Here is a 19000-nt window from a genome sequence, read left to right on the forward strand (position 1 = left end):
TGATCAGCGGCAGGAGTGTGGCCTTCGGGTGTGGCCAGTCCCTCCGCAGGGCCACACCCCTCAGGCCTGCAGGTGGCCGAGCTCCATCCTCCAGGCACACCCGCAGACATACACACCCATACCTCGCCTAAACATATGAGTGGGACACAGACTAACACAGCACAGAGAAACACATATGTACACGCACAGAGAAGGGGAAACTACACCAAAAATACATAATAATAATAATACACAGGTCCATGACTGCCCAGGGATCCTGGGTCGCCTAGTCCCAGGACCCTGACACTCATACCTAAAACCTTCAAACTGAAATAAGAATCCTTTTTTTTTTTTTAACCATGACTGCGTGTAGCCAGAGCCTCCGACAGACCTCTTTCACATGAAACAGTAAACACAGGTGGTACTAATCACTTAGATTAAGGCTATATTAAACAAAACCTTCATTAATGTCATTAGCAACACCTGTGTTTACCTCATTTTTAATGTAAAAAAAAAAAAAAAACCCACAAACATATGCTGAATTAGCTTCACCACTCCTACTCACTGTTGCATCAACTGTGTTCACCCATAGTTGCTAATTGTTTAGAAAATGATGGTGCTGAAAAACTTCTTAAAAACACTGCATATGCACAGTAGTCTGGAGTTAGACGGGGAATCACGGGGGCGTAAAACCAGGCTATGAGAATCTATCAGGGGAAAAAAGGTTTGACACGTGCACGGCACAGTCATATCCCACTCTTTGCAGTCTTTAATGCCCCACCGCTGCAGTGCAAAGTCCATATAATATCTGATCGTGCCGCTGAATCCACAGCGAGCGAGCGGACATCACGTGTCCCGTCTCCTGGACTCACTTAACCAAACATACCTTTTTCCAGTAAATAAGATTATTTTTTACCGTTCAGTTCAGAGACACAAAGTTGATGTAGCCCATCAGACGATCTTGGGATTCTCTGTTAATGTCAAACAGCATTATGTTTGAGAGTTCTCATCCCTCTGCCCTAATTGGGACTGAGCAAAAGTGCACGTTATACCCTCACACGCAGTTCATAAAGTGCCACAGGAGGCCAAACATTTTACCATGTAAATAACTGGCTAAAATGTACTTATAACATATATTTGCCAAATGTCTCATTAACACACACTTAGCTCTCCCGGTCTCTGTCTGCTTCTTCCCCTAAAACACACGGAGGCTCTAGTGGCCAAATTAATGCTGCATGTTTTCATTTCCAACAGGGAGTACATTAAGAGCTGATAATGGATGCAAATTTCTCACTGGATCCAATGAGTTTTACTCTGCGCAGCAGGGGTGTGTGTGTGTGGTGAAGCTGCTTCTAAACACAAGCACACACAGACACGCCACCATCCTAATATCCCAATTAGAGCTAGCAAAGTCCAATCAAAACTCTCTTTCCCTCACACACTCACACACACACAGAAACAAGAGGAAGCAATTTGCTAATTTGAAAAATAGAACATTTTATTAAAGGCTACATCTCTTCATAATTACAATAATTAAAGTACCGAGGCATCTTTTCAACTGAGCTCTATAGAACGCATAATTTACAGTTTACAAGAAGAACCAAGGAAGCCATGAAAAATACCATAAAACATAAACATGATGATACTAAAAGGCATAAAAATATCTTTTCAACATAAGGCCCCTTGTAAAAACCAAGGGAGTAACAGGACCCTGAAAACTGGGTGAAAAACATGGCAAGAATCCATGTAGGCACAGCTACTGTACTCAAATAAAGACACTATGAACATAGTGTATATATATATATATATATAGATATATATCACCACCATCATTAGCATCTGCAGCTCATAGTGCAGGCTTAAAATACTCTCAGTCACGCACACACACACACACACTCACTCACTAACAGGTAAGCACATAGGGGAACACATTATAGAACTTTTTCTTGGTAAATATGAATATGGTGTAAACACATTTTGGGGACTCAAAGACCTGTTCAGGGCAGTTTCCTCCTCGTAAATATATAGGCTATTTGTGCGATGCCTGCGCCGCTGAAACAAAGGCACTAAGACGTGACAGATCAAGGCTAGCTGGGCACAGTCCCAGAGTATGGAATTAAACATTAATAGCATTTTTTTCTTTTTTGTTTTAAATTCCATAGCACACTGAAGACCCCCCCCACCCCTAAGAGCAGACGGGGACACATCCACAAATAGCACTGCAGTAGTAAATATATTATCGAACTTTTAAGTGATAAGAGAGCCATTCTCAAAGCTTCAGCAGTTAGCTCTCCGGCCAGGAGAGCGGAGATGTCCCGGAGTGGGAGTGGAGTTCTTGAAGAGGTATTGTTGATGTTTACAGTTCAATATGAGGGGCTGAAAAGGAATAAAAACCTTTGCTTGAGAACTGATGCTCAGAAGGAGAGGGTTGGGTGGAGTAGGGTGGGGCGTTCACAGATGTGGATAATTCGAGAAGTTTGTCCAACTCCAAGCAGCTTGTCCATGGAAGTAGAAGATGGATAGGATTTGGGAAAGGGGTATTTCCAATAAATAGCTATAGAAATCTTTACACAGCAATACGAGCATCACAATACAATGCAATGTACATGTATATCTGCGTATACATATTAGTAATGCGCTAGTGAGCAACTATAGGCAGACACTGGCACGGGGAGGGTTCAAGTAGGCTCTCAGTTTCAAATTAAACCCACAGCGCCCTGCTTCTTTGACAAGTGGTCATTCACCTAGAGTCTCTAGATATTCCTCTTCTGGGAAGTTTTGAGCCCAGCAGCATAAAGTCCACGTTTTCTTCACTTCTAGATGAGCTTTTCACTTGATAGTCCGGTAATGTGGATATCTTGTCCCGCGCTTCCAGTCCGCATGCCCAAAAACCAGCGTTCCTTCAACAACATCTCCAGTCCTTCAAGTCTTAGCTTAAAAAAAACACACACACACACACACGCTGCGTACATGTGTGAGAGCACATGAAGGAGGCTCATCCGCAGAGTTATTGATCAACTCCGGCAGCGCTCACTCCATCCTCTCCACCTTTCCCAAGATCTTCCCCTCGTAGGTGGGGAGCAGGGAGCAGTCGTCGGACACCTCCTCGAACACGGCGCCGCACTCGAACTCGTCGCTGGCCTTCTTGAAGTAGTACCTGTGACCGAGAGACGAAAGCGTTAACACAAAATACTTCTCTCTTTGATTCAAGATACTTTAAAGCTCATAAACAAAAAGTCCAAAGAAAAATAAGAAAGAAAAAGAAAGCCTGATAAGTCTAACGCTCCCCTTTGAAACATAAAGTTTCATTTCCGCTATCTGCAGCCGAGCCACTGAGTACACAATCAGCCAAGTCTGCTGATACCAGGGCAGGGTGGAACCTGCTGCTGACAAGACTTGGTTTTAAACAGCAGGCTTCCTCTCTCCACATCCCTCCCTCCACTTGTTCTCTTTTACTTTTTCTCCCGTTCCTTCTCTCTCTCCCCCCCTGTGTTGCTGTGAGTTTTGCCCTGGCTAACAGGGGCCAATTAGACCCGTGTGCAAATGAAGGGGTCCTTTGACAAAGGCTGAAATTTTGGGTGCCTGCAAGTCTGCCTGTCATTACCCCTGACTCCTACACACCCGCTCGTGCACAGGGCTTTCACTCACTCCTCATCCCCGGTTCATTATTACAGGGACAAAGAAAAGAGACAAAGTAGAGGGGGAGGAGGAGGAGGAGAACGAGCAAGCAGTATGCCGTGTGTCCTTCCTCGCCCATGTTGACAGTGTGAGCGCTTACTGAGACCTATAGGAAGGGCAGCTGACTTTTGTGTATGTGTGCAGAAGAAGCAAACTCAGGAGGGGCTTCTCGTCAGCCATGACTTCACTGGGCCATAATGATGTAACCCCCCCCCTCCCAGTCCTTATTTTAGAGGAAGAGAAATCAGCAGGGGTGGGTTGGTTAACCGGGACTCGAAATTCACTCATTAACTATGTAATGGAAAAATTCCTCGATCTGCTCGGTGTGTGGTGACTGGAATGCGGGCATGTTTGCGAGCATTTTTTGTGGTTGTTCTTTGTTTTTAAGACATGCAACACTTATAAAACCAGAACTGCAGCATTGCAGAGGTGCACAAGCATGCACGTGTGCTAATTAACACGAGGGTAATCACTAATAAAGGGCAACAACACAGGGTGTGAAATAAAGCGACCTCCTTTTAGGAAAAAGCGCGCCGATCAGATGAAATCAAAGAGCGAAGGACACGCCTGATAACTGTTCCCTCCTTGGAGAGAAAGAAAGAAAAGTCGAACCCTCCTACTTTTAAAAAAAACCCCAAAATCTTCAAAGAGCTATGATCGCCCTCTTTTTTTTTCTTGCTAAGAGAGACAGACAGAGACACAGAGAGCCTGAATTTCCACTGGAACATGTTTTATGTGGCTGGATCTGCCTCCCCTCCCCTTCTCCCTCCGTTTGCACTGACATCTGGCACCAATATCGTCTGGCAGGACCGAGCAGTACTGTTCTTTGTTGAACCGCTGCCATGTTGAAATGACCCAACTCCACACATTCTCTGGCTGCTATTAAAGCGCCGTGCAGCTCTCTTTCCAAAAAATGTGGATGGTATGACAGAAGAACTGAGACTGTGAGCCAGAGAGAAAAGAAGAGTAAGTAAGGGGTGTAAGGAAGGGTGGGGGCAAACAGACAGATGTGGAGAACTCGGCGCTAAGTGCTTGTCACGTTTGTTGATCTGAAAATGTTGTGGACATCTGGACAGGAAGAGGTTTTGCTAAGTTCTTTTGCTTTTTCTTCTCTCCCCCCATCACCAGTTTGATACCTGTAATTATTAACACAATACTTGGGCCGTGCTTATCTTGGAGACCGTGGCAGTCTAAACAATAAATGTTTGATCTTTTTCCCCCTTTAATGCCCACTGGAAAGAAACAATCAAATTAAATCTCTCTCCACAAACACACGTCGAGGCCGAGCGGCCTCGGTGAAGGCCCCGTAGCAGAGCAAACAAGCGGATCTGGCATTTAACTGTATGCCTTTCAAAAATATCCATAAAATGATTACAACATGTGTAAACACTGTGCGCGTTCAACGCAAAGCACATTAATGCGCGCGCGGGTACACGCATGCACGCACACAAGACCCCAGAGCAGGAAAAAAAGAGGCCCTGATAGCATCAGTGAAGAATTTGCACGCTGGCCATTTGTGTGAGTCTTTGTTGGTTGAAATGAAAGGGGCTGGGGCTTCAAAGCCATGTGTATTAAGTGTGCCTTAGCATGGAAATCAATACCAGATGGGACCCAAAAATCGCTCCAGTTCAAACTCTCCCACTAACCCCTGCACCACCCTCCCTCCCTCCTCTTGTCCCTTCCTTTTCACTGCACCCCTCACACCAAACGCACACTTGTCCAGAGGCCTGCCTGAGTGCAGACACCGATGGAAACAAATGCTGATATCGGTCCTTGACGTAGTCACGGAGACAGTATTTCAGGTTTTTATGCTTGCAGGTGCTGACCGCCATTCAAAGGCAGAATTTTACCACTACAGAAGGTAGTAGGGTTTATGTCTCCATCATTCTGATTGGTCACTGTGTCTAAAATGCCCTCAGGAATGTTGGACATGAAGATACTCCCACACCTTAGAAATCAAATGATCCCACTGTAAACTTTGTCTACAAGTCAGCACAAAGACTGTTTTAAATCAAGGCCAATGAACTAATCCCAGTTCATAAAAAGTTAACTGTATTTATGTCACTAAAGCTGCATCACTACTGTAAAACTTTAAAACTGATCTGTATATTTCAATGTGCCTGCACACACCTGTAGTTGCCCTTCTTGCGGAGCTGCTCTTTGAAGTGACCCAATGTCAGACTGTGGCTCTTCATGGTCCTCCGATAAGGAATCTCCTCACCGCAGAAGAAGTACGTCACCACTGTCTCCCCGCTGCTCACCGCGTGGCTTCCTGAACCCTTCTTACACCTGCCGGGAAACAAAAGACAGAGAGGAAGGGTGTCAGAAGCAGCGAGCGCTTTCGCTATACCAGACAACATCTCGACAAAAGAGAAATAAGAAGTTCTCCAACAAGCAATCTACTAAATTTTTCCCACAACAGACCAGAAATACAGTAACTAAGAGCATCCTGAGGGACGGAGTGACCCAGTGCCGTCTATAAGTTTGCGCTTGTGTGTGCACGATTATCAATTCCCCTTCAGCTACGTCCAAGGCTTTGTAGGCCCGCTTCAGAGGAACCCTCCCTTTGCTAAGCTCTGCTCGCCCCAACCTAGTGCCAGCTCACTGAAGGACAGCCAATAAAAATGATACAGATATATGAAAAGGGATGTCTCGGTCAGGTGGTGCAGTGACTGCACACACGCACAGACACACGCTCTCCATGCACAGCACAAATGCACGCGATTCATGCAGACGTAAGAGGCAGTGCTAGGTGTACAAAGCTTTAAATAAGTGAGTGTCTGTGGGGTGTAATGTGTGTGTAGCATAGCTGCTTCTCATCTATCTGTGTGCAAGCAAATGGTGCGGGTGACAAGTGGGAAGAGTTAAAAAGGGTCAAAGTACACTTGGAAGTTGGAGGCTAGAGCTGAGAGGAGGAGGAAGAAGAGCAGAAAGGAGGAGAGGAGAGGGAGGGCAGGACTGTAGAGGCATCGTACTCTTCTGATTGGAGACTGGTCGCGGGGACGCCAGCGGGGCTGGGACTGACGAGCGGCAGGGGGACAGACGCCCCGTCCTGAACAGGCATGAGGTGGGTCTTCTCTCGCTGAAGGCTGGACGCTGAATGCCTGGGAAGAGAAATGAAATAAGACTTGAGTTTAAAAAGCACATCTGGAATAGTTTGAAGTTATAACCAAGAGCGTTACTTAATAATAATCTGCTCTTTGAAGTCTGTGTGTACCTTTGCTTGGTGGGCTTGGTGGATACCTCCTCCAGTCTGCGGCAGGCCTCCTCCAGCTGCGCCAAAGTGTTGGGAGGAGGGAGCGGAGGCATAGCTGGGTCTTGGATGAATGGCTGGGCCGGCTGGTGACCACGTAGGTGGCCGCAGCTTCCACCCCCGCCCCACGTGTGTGTCTGAGTAGATGAGCCTCCAAAGGATTTCTTGGTGCTCTGGGTACTGAGAGGGAGACGAGGAAATTTGACTTTAACAACATGAAAAGGTGTCCCCAACACTCACACAGATACTCCTAGTATTATCCTCCACTCACCTGTGAGACTTGTGTCTGCCCTGTCGTTTACTTTCCAGGATCCACTGCAGCACATTCTGGGTGGGATCTGCTGTGTCAGTGGGCAGCTGTAAGGGTCCACAGTCCTCCATGCACCTCTCCGCTACTCCATCCTCAGCCCCTGAGCGACACACCCGCCTCGATAGAGAGCTTGAACGCCTGGAAGAGTAATTGCACTGCTTATTTTAAACACTGACAGAAAAGAAAAAACAAATGGGAGACAAATATGAAACAAGTGCTTGGGACTGACCCCATGCTGTTGTCTGTGGTGATGGCCCCACACATCTCTCTGCCTAGGCTGCGGCTGCGCTGGTACGGCTGACAGGGCTGGCACTCGCTGCTGCCGGAGCACACGCTGTGCACCCTGAGGGCTGCCTCCCTTTCGATCTGCTCTTTAGACTTCGGACCAGCGTGATGGTGGATGTAGTGATGGTGGATGTGTTTCGTGCTCTGCCTGCTTACGAGGGTTCTGTTGGGACCCAGGGACAGGGTAATCGCCCCTTGGTCGGGACTGGATGCAGACGAACTGGAGGGCCCGGTTCTCACCAGGCCCTTGACACTGAAGCCAGCGCATGTGAAAGGCCGGTGTTCTGGCGAGCTGGATCGAGGGGAATGCCGGATCACGGCCGGGGACTGGCACCCGGGGGTCTTCAGGACGCGGGAAAGGTGTTCGTCCAGGATGGCCTGGGGGTCCTCGTCAGAGGAGCCAGAGAGGAGGGGTAAGGAGTGGGGTGAGAGCGCGGGAGCACTTCCCATGATCTCGGCATCTTCTCTTTCCTCCTCCTGATAAAAACAAGGCAAACTAAGTCAAGGCCAGAACAAAACATCTTCATCTTTCATTTCTTCAGTAAGAACCAGAGTCACACAAACCTCCTGAATCTGCTGCAGCCTCTCCTCCAACGTGTTCATGGTTTCCTGCTGCCTCTTCAGGTTCTCCAGGCGGGCGATGAGCTGGGCTGCAAACTGTGCTGGCTCCATTGGTATCATCTCTTTGGGTGGATGGCGAGTACGCTGTAGAGGAGATATATAAAAAAAGAAGATATATAAGAAACTGCAAGACTCATGCCATCCCTCCATTACTATAGCACTTCACATCATCTATAGCATGCATTTCCCACTAAAGGCAGTTCTGATCAGGGCACTCGCACTGGCACCTATGGCTACAGGGCTGTTTTCAGGGGTTGGCAGGCCTGGTGCATGGTCATGCTGGGCCAGGGCCTCGGCTGGTTCCTTCTGTCATCATCAGCAGGCCTCTTTAAAGTCAGCTCACTTCAAAGCCTTCCTCGTCAAATATCAAACACACAGTGGGGGGAGAATAGAGCGGCTGAGGGGGGGATGGAGGGATAGATTGATGGGAAGCAGTGGCTTTACATCTAGAAATAAAAGCCACATATCGACAGGGGGTGGAAGAGAACTCCAGGGAGGAAAAGGATGAGGGATTAAAAAAAAGAAAAAGAAACTGGGAGAAGTTGAGATGTGTGTGGGAGAAAAACGAAGAGAGGGAAGGACTGAAGGAAAGAGATAAAGGTGCCAGAAAAACAGGATGGGAGATCAGAAAGGTTGAGGTAATTTAGCCCCACCCCCACACGCTGGGCATCTTTAACGTACAGTAAAGTGACAGCATGAGATTGGGTGCATACCCACGCATCTTAAATTATTTTTGCACTTGGGTTTTCTTGATTTCCCCCCCCCAATTTCTCATAAGCCTTTGTAGTCGGGATAAAGGGGAGAAAAAAGTGAGAAAAAGAGGAGCTGTCTGATGGTGCCTGGAGCTGGTGCACCATGGGAATGGCAGCCATCGCCAAAAATCAGACGGGAAACAAAAACAAGAATAAAAGCCAAAAAAGAAGAAAATAAAGCAAAAGGGGGAGAGTGAGTGAAAGCGGCGAGATCCAACAGCAACAGTTACTGCATACCTCATAATGTGGAAAAAAAGGGAGTTACTTTAAGTTTGTTTTAACAAGCTGCTTCTGTTACAGCTACTACTGCAAGTTGTGCCCCCCGCCTTCGATTCGGACTTTTTTTTTCTCTCAACATGAAGTTAGCTTCTCTTAAGCCTTAAGCTACAAACTCCCCTCTGACCTGTTGAGAGCTCACATGACATGCTCAAACTCTTCCCCTTAGATCCTTCACTTTTAGGGGAGGGGGCTGGCTGAGCATTTGTGTTTCTGTATGTGTGTGTGTGCTGGGGGTTGGAAGGGTGGCGGGGCTGTGAAAAAAAGGGGGAGAAAAAAAGGGGGCCAGCTCTGCTGGAAGTTGTCACTTCCCTGTGCGTTTGTTCCATTCATCCGTGGATCAAAGCGCCGCGTGTGCGTGAATGTGCGTGCGTGTGAATGTGTCTGAGTATCTTTGTGTTTTTGTTGAGGAACCGGGCTGATTTCAGAGCCCTCGGGATAAAGCGGCAGAGATCTTCCTCATCTCTCACTGTTCTCCATATTTACACCATCGGTGGGGAAGAAAAACCCTGGTGTGTTCCGAGCGCTGCGGCGATAAACAGCTTAGAGACCCCCCCGTCTCCCGCAGACTTCAAGGAACCCTAATGGGGGTGCAGGTGACACCAAAGGTAGGGAGCGGGGTTGTGTTTGCATGCGAGCTTATGTGAATGTGTGTGTATGTGTGTGTGCGAGAGAGAGAGTGGGAGGCTGGGTCTTTGACGTTACTCTTTAGATCTTTGCTGGCGTTGTTGAATTGAAGATGCCAAATACAGTTTGTGCAATACTATTCATAGAACCCAGAGAGACCCGAACACAGGGTGGTATGGAGACTTCTGAGCATGTGTATGTGAAGTTATGCATGTACGTATGCACGTGAGTGTGTCTGTGTGCGTTTGTGTACTTACAGGAAAAGCAGGGAGCGAGACTTGGCTGTTCATCCTCATGTTTCGCTGCATCTCCCTCTGTAGCTGCTTCTTGGAGCCCAGTTTATATGGAGGGATGCCATCTCTGGGGAGGGGGAGAGGGGGGTACGCAGACAGACCACAAAGGTCAATTACCCAATCGGATACATCATTAAAGACCAAACAGACATTCAGGAAGAAGCTTGTTAGCCAAATGGGCAGATCAAACACAGTTCAGGCAAGAACAAATCTAATTTATTAATTCTCCAATTCATTTAGCTTTTCATGTTTCAGGCTTAATCTGAGAACAAAAAGGCTACTCAGAGGTAAATTATGACAGCATTTCCGCCTCCAAGCGGCTCGGGTTACGCTGCAATGAGTAAGGTTTTATTTGCCCTAGAAACGACACTCATTTTCAGGGCTGGCTCCAGCACAACACTGGGCACCCTGCTGGTCATTTCCTTTCACCAGCATACACACAAATGCACACTGCAGTTACTGTGCTCCACTTTACGGGCCAAAAGTAGCGTCAGCATTAGCATCTCCCTCCTGACTTTTATGGTAAGCTGAGGACACAGTTAGCATTAGCTACTCATTATGCTTTTTCAAAGAGTTACTGCAGGATAGGACCCAAGGGTGCAGGTAACCTGGTTAAGTCTGAGGGGATGAAGGGCTGACTGACTCAAACAAAAAACAAAAAAGAGGGAATCAAACAACAAACAGCAGAGCTTCAAACTGAAGCACTTGACAGTGTAAAACAATCTCTTTCCTTCCATGCTAAACAGCAGTTTCCTGGTGACCTAGCCTAACTGAGAAGCACTTTTCCACTTTTGCTTTGAAATGCCACAGTCATGCGCATAAGCAACCACCCCTCCCTCCCCTCCCCAATCTTCATTTGGCAAGCGCTGCTGCAGCCAGCCTCTGATCTCCGCACATCAAAAGGCTGGTTTGTAAGATAAGGTAATGTTTGAAGTCTGCGCAGCTGCATTCCCCAGCGTCCAAGCAAATCCATAAATAAGATATAAGCAAAAATCCCCCCTCCGCTACTCTCTTTCTCTTCCCACCCAACCGCCTCCTCCCCCGTTGCGTTTTCCCTTTTCTCTCTTTTTTTCTCCTCTTTATCTGTAAATGAAATTCAAATGTTTATGGGTCTTTTTTTAACTGACCTAAAGCGGCGAGGCAGATATTCAGATCAAGGCCAGAACGGGCAGAAAATGAGGTGGAGAAGCTGCGCCCCTGTGGCCAGGGCTTTGTCACTGGCTCTGGGCAAAGTACAGCGGAACAGGGCAATATAGGCCTCGGTCTCTTTGAAGCAAGGCTGTGTAGTGATATGCCAGAACAGAGGACATCCCATTGTAAAAAAAAAAAAAAGCCTTTACAGCTGCCATACTTATGTGTAACCCAGCCCCATTAATTCAGCTGAACAACCATGTGTCAGTCTTTGAGTTTCATTAGCTTGGTCATAGTTACTGCATCCATCCGTGCCTCGATAACCCCGCCTGCCTCCCAGGTGACTCGAGGTAAAGAGCAACTTGTTGCACCAACTTTTCTTTTTGCTTTGCGTCCAAAAGCCAGCTGACTAAAGCACATCTGGCCTTGAGCTGTGCACCACGCAATGACTTCATAGCACCTTGTCACTTGAGAGACACGTGATTACGCCAAGCAATCCTTTAGAAGAACGAGCGCCAAGGCACGTACACAGATAAGCGCAAACCACATGTACAGCATGAGCGACTGATTTGTAAGTTCCTCGATAAGTGATCAATCAGAGCTAATTTAGACAAATGTCAACTTTTAAAAATGAGGTTCTCTTGATTTTCTTCACTGCAACAAGCATCTTGGTGACAGTAGAGAAGAAATACTCCCTAATAGCAGGAAAAGAGAGCCCCAGCAGGGCAAGACTCAGCAAGAGGCTAATCAGAAAGTGTAACAAGCAAATCAGCTGACATCAAAACACTGCTCATGCCCACAGATGCATAAAATGTAAAGTTACTATACTCATTCCTTCTAATCGACTCAAAGTCTTCCTGCATATACACTCCAGTGGCAAAGTCAAAAGTGTGTTATGGTGGAGCTTAGCATTAATCTAGACCACGTCCTGGATACTGGAGTGCATCTTTGGTTGTTTTTTAAGGTGCCACAATCCATCAATGGCAAGCTATTCTTCCAGTATGGCTACAGCTTCTAACAGAAAGCTCTTTGGGATTTGCTCTCATTTTTGCACACACACACATACCGCATGTTTGGATAATATTCACTTACACACTGCTGTCAGTCACGGACATGGCGTCATCAGTCAAGGCGTCACTGGAAACCTCGCTGTCATTCGTGCTGCTGACAGGAGCGAAAGAGCCTGAATGGCAGGGGTTGAGTGAGTCTCCTCTCTTGTATGACCTGAGAAGTTTCCAACAAAAATCAGATTAATATGAATCAATATCCAACAGGTGGGTAAAATTCACTGTGTTTCTGTCATTTTGAGAAGGTGACATCAAAACAAGCTGCATCTTCTAATGTTTCAGAGAACTATAACTATAGCCTCACTCATCTGCTCCCAACAACAACGAATGGATGTGACAGAGCAGTCTGAGGCCTGGGAAAACTTCAGTTTTCTCCTTATTGCTTCTTAAATATCCCATAACTTCTCTTTCCATTTCCCCGGCATACATCTCCCGCTGTGTATGCATTCTTGCCACGGTACAGGAGGAGAGGAAAGGAGGGGGAATGACCCAAAAAAGGAAAAAAGTATGGAGTGGGATGCATGAGAGTGTGTCAGAGAAGGAAACAAAGGGGAGAGGTGGGTTCTTCACGAGGAAGCAGAAACGCAGCATGACTAAAGCTGTAGGCCCCCAGCTCCGGGCTGACCTTCAGAGGGGCTCGCAAAGAGTCAGGTATTTAACACAGCTGGCCTTGCATTCTTCCCTCCCTGCCTCTTTCACCCCCTCATTTATGCTTTCTCCTCCCTCCCTTTCTTTTATGCATCCCACCACCACCCCTACCCCACCACCTCCTTTCCCTCTGTCCTTCCTTCCTTTCGCTCCCTTTCCCCCTTCCCACCTCCTCCTCCCCATCTTCACTCTCGCTCCAAAAGCATGCCTCGTAGTCCCTATCCCTGAGTTTTCAAAGGAAAAAGATAAAAGTAGAGAAGGCGGGTGGGTTGGGGTGGGGGGAACGCAGCGAAGGAGGGAATCAGAGGAGAATTGACGCAAACAAGAAAAGAGGGAAGAAGAGAGTGAAGAAGGTTTTTTGGCGGGGAGGTGGTGGTGGTGGGTGTTGATTCTGCACTGTAGCTGGTGCCGTTTGTTATGTTTTTTTTTAAGAGAATCTGAGTCAGATGAGAAGAGGTAAGGGGAGAGGAAAGGAGAAAAAAAGGGGAGGGGGAGAAATTAAGAGCACATGTTTTGAATCTGAAAGGGTGACAACAATGGGAGGGCAGAGAAAAGGGAGAGCTGCCAATCCCTGCTGTCCTGAGCAGGTAGCTGTCAGCTTAGCTCAGCCTGTCACCGTAAGTTAGCAACAGGAACATCAGAGGATGCCCCAGAGTTGACACTGCTGTCTTTGCTGTCCTTTAAACTCATGAATCACTTCAATTTATTTGGGATGCAGTCTTAATCTAAAACACCCTCCTTTAAATGCAACGTGGAAAAAAACGAGAAAAGGGCCTAGCAAGCACCCGAGTGAGACTACAAAACAGCCACTTCAAAGTGCCATCTATAGCTCTGCTATACATTTATCTCTCTGCCAAAAGCTTGAGGACAGTGTGGTACAAGAGAAGGCATAGCACAGCAATGTCATCATCTATTATTTGCTGGCTGGGGCCAGAGCCAGCGTGCTCTGTGAACTTTTCCTGTGGAAGACGATCCCTCACTCTGCGGAACTATTTCAAAGCCCCGGAAATCCAGGCGAGCGCCAGCAGAGGGCTGCTGCTGCTGGAGACGGTGAGAGAGGGGGCCAGAGTGAAAGACAGGGAGGGGGTAGGCTGACCAGTTTTCTGCAAACTAATGTGGTGTTGAGAAAAAACACTTGTACAGGAGAGAAATGCTTGCACGGTTGCCTCTGGTGTGCAACAACAGGTTTACACTTTGCACCAGAAAACAGAGTAAAAGCGCCATACCTGAATCCCCCGTCCATCACCTCCACTGCCCTCAGGGAAATGGGGGCCCTCTGCGCTTTAGCCGAAAGTCCAATAAGTGCTTTAGCTTTCAAATCACAACTCCACTCCTCCTCCTCGTTGAGCGTGGGCAGGTATCCACATACAACTTTCAGGTCCGCCAGCCCGTTCGAGTTGACGTGACTCGGGTTCTCTCCCCCAGTTCTCACGAACTCGAGGTAAATGTCAGAGGTCAGAAACATCTGGTACGCGTTCTCCTCCATGACGGTCTGGATCTCGGTCTGCGCCTGGTCGAACATGGCAGAGTCTATGTGCTGCTTCTTAATATTATCCCGTATGTAGGTTTTCGTCGCGGGCTTCAGCTGTTTGGCGACAATGCTGTTGTTTTCGATGTAGCGCTTGTAAATTGCTTTGGCGACTCTCTGCGTTTTGGTATCCTTGAGGTCCATCTGCCTGAATCCATTGCAGGCGAACCAAAAGTCTAAAGTGTCCACACATTTTTCTCGCTCCAGGAATGTCCTAAAAAGAAGAGCGCCGTCCTGGTCCCCGAGGAGAGAGTGCAGAGACTTTGTCCACCGGGAAAGCGGGGAATCCGGGGAGGCACTCCCCTCTGGCTCTCCGAGACCATCCTCGTTCCTCCTCGCAGAGGAACCCGGAGAGCCGAGCAGAACGGATTTGGGGGACTCCAGGGGTTTCATTACTGGGAGTTTGCCGGGGTAGCAGGGCGCGTCGCCCTCCTCCCCGGGCACAGGGGGTCGAGGCGCATCTTCGCGAAAACTACTGGCGATATGGTCCATAAGCGCCCGGCTCATGGCTCTGACGGCAGAAAGGAGAGAGCCCGCGTGTGTGCTGTTCCACCTCCTCTGAGCTTCTACTGTAATCTCCTCACTCTCTTATGTCAGCGGGGGGGCTTCTCTCTGGCTGCCCGGCTTCTCTCTGAAACACAAAGTATTGATCTAATCAAAACCAGATCCGCCCCAACTTCAAAGGGGGGCAGAAACGCAGTAAGAGCCTTTTCAGACCTTCGCTGACTTTTACAGAAACAGACAGACTAGTTCAGATTTGGGGGGGAGAGAAAAAAAAATCCAGCTGCAGCAGAATTACATAAACAGCACTTCTTCATATCTCAACTAAGGGATATGATTTCTACAGAAGGCGCTGTTGGTTAAATTAAAACATTTAACAAGAGGGGAAGGGGGGCACCCACCTAAGCGATGTCTGTACTGGATCGCCGCCATCCTTTTCGATAACATCACGAGAAGTAGTAATTACATGCACGTCAAAGTGGGTTAAGACCTGAGCGCCAATTAATAAGACATGTACCCTCCCCAACTCCTCTCCCTCCCAATAAAATGCCAAAGCATTACGCACGGACGCCGCTTCTTGATCGTTTTACCCCTACCATCCCTGGCACTCTCTCACTTCTCTACGTCTCATCTTTAAAAAAAAAATACACCAAATCGAGCCACTGCTTCAAGTACCTGTAGGACACCACCGATGTGGGACAAACTCCAAGTGATGGAAAAACGTGACCGAAATAGTTAATTCGGGCAGCAAGGCTGCTGCTTGTGGAGCTTTAGCCTCCACAACTGTTTAAAACATCCCCCAGTTTGTTGCACAGACGATCGCTACAACGTGTCCCCGAAGCATCAGCGGTAGTTACAGTGTATTAGCGGCTGCTGTGCAACCTTGAACATGTCACTTAGTATCACCGATCCACCGCTCGACTGTTAAACATGTCAAGAGATTAGAAAAAAGAGCTCGTGGCACAGCTACAAGTCAAAAGCTTCCCACAGGATACCGAAAAATGAAAGAAAGAGAATGATAACGCACATTACACCCCCACACACTTGTCACATATTTCTTTAACGCTGCGTTTAAAGACGAAACAAGCCCTGGTTTAAAAAATAAATAAATAAACGTCCACACTCCAAGTGCACCGAAGTCTCTGATCTGTCTGATCTTGTGAGGGGAAGAAAGTCACACGCACACACGCACACACACACACACACACACACATATATAGAAACGACCACTTACTTCAATATGTACAAATATAAGTACGAAATATTATCGCAAAGGAAATTTCCGTGAACACGGCACAGAGATGACTCAGTTCCTCCTTGGGCTTTAAAAGTAAGAAAAGCGACCAATCATCCCCCCTCCCCAACCCTCAGAACATTACTTCAAAGGCGAGTCAACAGCACATCAAAGAGAACTCCAATGGGGGCCACTTTGAGGAGGCACACACTCTTGCAACTTACCATCGATCCACGAGTTCTTCAGCTCGAATTAAAACTCCGGGTTTCTTCTTTTCTTCCCTTCTCCCTCCACAAATACATACACACACATACAAAAATTCGCTTATAATCCACAATGCTGGTCTCCTCAGCGCGTCCACATACAGTCCGTTCAGGTTCGAGTCGGTTTACAGAGAGAAAAATGCACTCGAGAGAGGAAGAAAAAAATATATATCGCTTTTCTGCCTCCTCCTTTTCTCCTCCCTATGGTTTCAGGCTGCCATGCCGCACGGTAGATCTCTCCTGTAGGCGACTCCAACACCAACTGAACCGAGAGGCTGGAGCAGCGCACTTCAAAGTGAGGAACCGACTGCCGGGTCCCGGCAGCTGCATAAAAACAATTGCAACCTCGTGCCTTCAAAAAAAAAAGAAAAGAAAAGAAAAAAGCGAAACAAGTGGTGGAGACCCCACAGTTTTGTGCAGTTACTGGTGACGAAATATTGTTTAAAGGCTGCTCGGTTTATTTTCTGACCTTTCCCTCCCCATCTTTTGGCAAGCTTTCCTTAGACCACGAAGTTGTAGCTACAGTGTGAGGACCTTATCAAAGACAGGCAATCTTGAGCCAACTCCCCGAGGCTTTGGAGCGTCAGAAGTAACTGATCTGCCGCCCCAATGGCATTATCGCTACAATCCCTCTGTTGCTACATAAACTTTAAAGACGCGGGCATTTTTTCCTTTTCTTTTCTTTCATGGGGTTGCACAATAAATGCAACGGCGCGTTTCAAAATAGCACATGTAATATGGACAAATATGATTTTTTTGTTTTTTTAGGGGGGTGGCTGGGGGGCAAACATCCTGCAGAGTAATGAAAGTTTCATTGAACCGCTGCAGGATTCAAAGATACTGAAGGGAATTCCCAACAATGGAAACGTGTGTTTTGACTCAAGGACAGTCACTTTACCATCTCTAGTGCTTATAAAGATACAGTGTGTTGCCATAGGAAAGGAAATCACAGTGCTGTTATCACTCCACAGCTCCTACCAGTGGCTTAGAAGGGCACGTGCATACACAGCAGATTAAAACATCTGCTCACTGTGGAGAAGTTCACTGACAGATGTTATCACATCATTTAAGCAGCACAAGAATAAGTCCTCTTTGCACTTCTGACTATGAAGCTCTCTACTCCTTAACTGCACTGTTGAGATAACACGAAAAGGGGGTTGGAAAGCAGCTCAGGCAGCCAAAATGTCCATCAAGATGGACATTTTAGAAGCTGCACTTCCTTTATTTGTACCGTGGTGGCTACAGTAGTGTTGATAGTGTTTATTGGACAGACTCAGTGGTGTTTTGGAGGGGTCTTTAGTGTTCAAATGAGCCACCACAGGGGACCCTTTGTGCAAGATGCCTGCCTATGTTCTTGAAAGAGAGACAGTAGGTGTCTGTGTGTGTCCTTGTTGTCTCAGCGGACAGGGATCCAAAAAAGAAGAAAAAAAAGTACAGTACAAAGACGGAAACCACTTTGATCAGCCTGTTTGCTAAAGGTGCTGTGAGACTTTCTCCCTTGATGCCTCTTTTCCCATCAAGGTTAATAAAAGAGAAAATTGGAAGAGGCCATGATGACTAAGGGATTACTCATCATTCAAAGGCCACTTTACCGCCTTCATATTCTGTCACATCCTGCACATTCCCATTGTGTCTATTTCAAACACGCTATCCCGGCAAAAAGTTGAACAGCCATGTAGCCCAGCAGATACTCCTACAGTTTCTCAGGGAGGACATATGGAAAATTTGTCATGTAAACTCGACCAGCTTTATGAGGAAGCTGTAACACTTGAAAAGCAATGAATAAACACTGGAATTGGGTCAAAAGAATAAACTGCCACCAAAATCTGTGTGTTTGATGAAGGAGAAAACCCTGTCCCATGAAAGACATTAACAATAATAATAATAATGAGTCAGACTTGGAGCGAGAGAAATGTTAGCACAAGCACAATTTCTTATCTCACAAAAATCTACATAGCAGAGGTCTCTGTGCAGGTTATACAGGTCATCTGGGTAATATACCAACAGCACCTCTGACAGAGTGAGTCTTTGTTAACTTTGGACAGCCAGGGCTGACCTCTGACAGTAAACACATCAGGGTGGAAGACATCACCAGGGTGATGGTAGGGACCCCCTGCCGGTACCAGGGGCCAGTTGGACCCTCGTGTCCTGCCTCTTCAACCCCCTCCGTGGTTCAACTGGTCGGATTTTCCCTGCTGCCCCTCAGGAGCTGACCTCAGGTCTGTGACCAGCCAGAGACCGGGGCTGCCCAGGGGTTTCTGTCTCCTATAAAAAGATCTTTGAAAAGAGAGGCTTCAAGGGGAGAGGTTATGGGATGTAACTGTCTCTCTTTATGGGCAGATATTATTACAGGGACAGGTCAAATTCAGACCTGCTACAAAGAGCTCTATAAATAGAGACGGTTGGATTGGGAGGGAGGGGGAGTCACATAAATCAGGTGTAAGCCCATTACTTCTTTAATATTGACTGCTTTTTTCTCTCCATGCGCACCATGGATCTCAATACTTCACCTTAAGTCATATTTGATGGGAAACATTCTGACAAATGAAAGACT

General features: G+C 47.1%; 1 protein-coding gene across 1 annotated transcript; it reads right to left on the bottom strand.

Moving 5' to 3' along the window:
* Window positions 1-1488: 1488 nt before the first annotated feature.
* axin2 (axin 2 (conductin, axil)) lies at window positions 1489-17000 on the bottom strand. Its single transcript, XM_005734645.2, has 11 exons — window positions 16408-17000; window positions 14147-15079; window positions 12298-12429; window positions 10039-10141; window positions 8070-8210; window positions 7450-7982; window positions 7182-7358; window positions 6875-7090; window positions 6633-6761; window positions 5788-5946; window positions 1489-3136 (listed from the first exon to the last, which is right to left on the bottom strand). The coding sequence occupies exons 2-11, from the start codon at window positions 14953-14955 to the stop codon at window positions 3010-3012; spliced, it is 2526 nt and encodes an 841-aa protein (XP_005734702.1). The 5' UTR covers window positions 14956-15079; window positions 16408-17000; the 3' UTR covers window positions 1489-3009.
* Between the last annotated feature and the right edge of the window lie 2000 nt (window positions 17001-19000).

This window comes from Pundamilia nyererei, unplaced genomic scaffold, assembly GCF_000239375.1.
Source record: "Pundamilia nyererei isolate P.nyererei 1_Seehausen unplaced genomic scaffold, PunNye1.0 scaffold00059, whole genome shotgun sequence".
Classification (NCBI taxonomy): Eukaryota; Metazoa; Chordata; class Actinopteri; order Cichliformes; family Cichlidae; genus Pundamilia; species Pundamilia nyererei.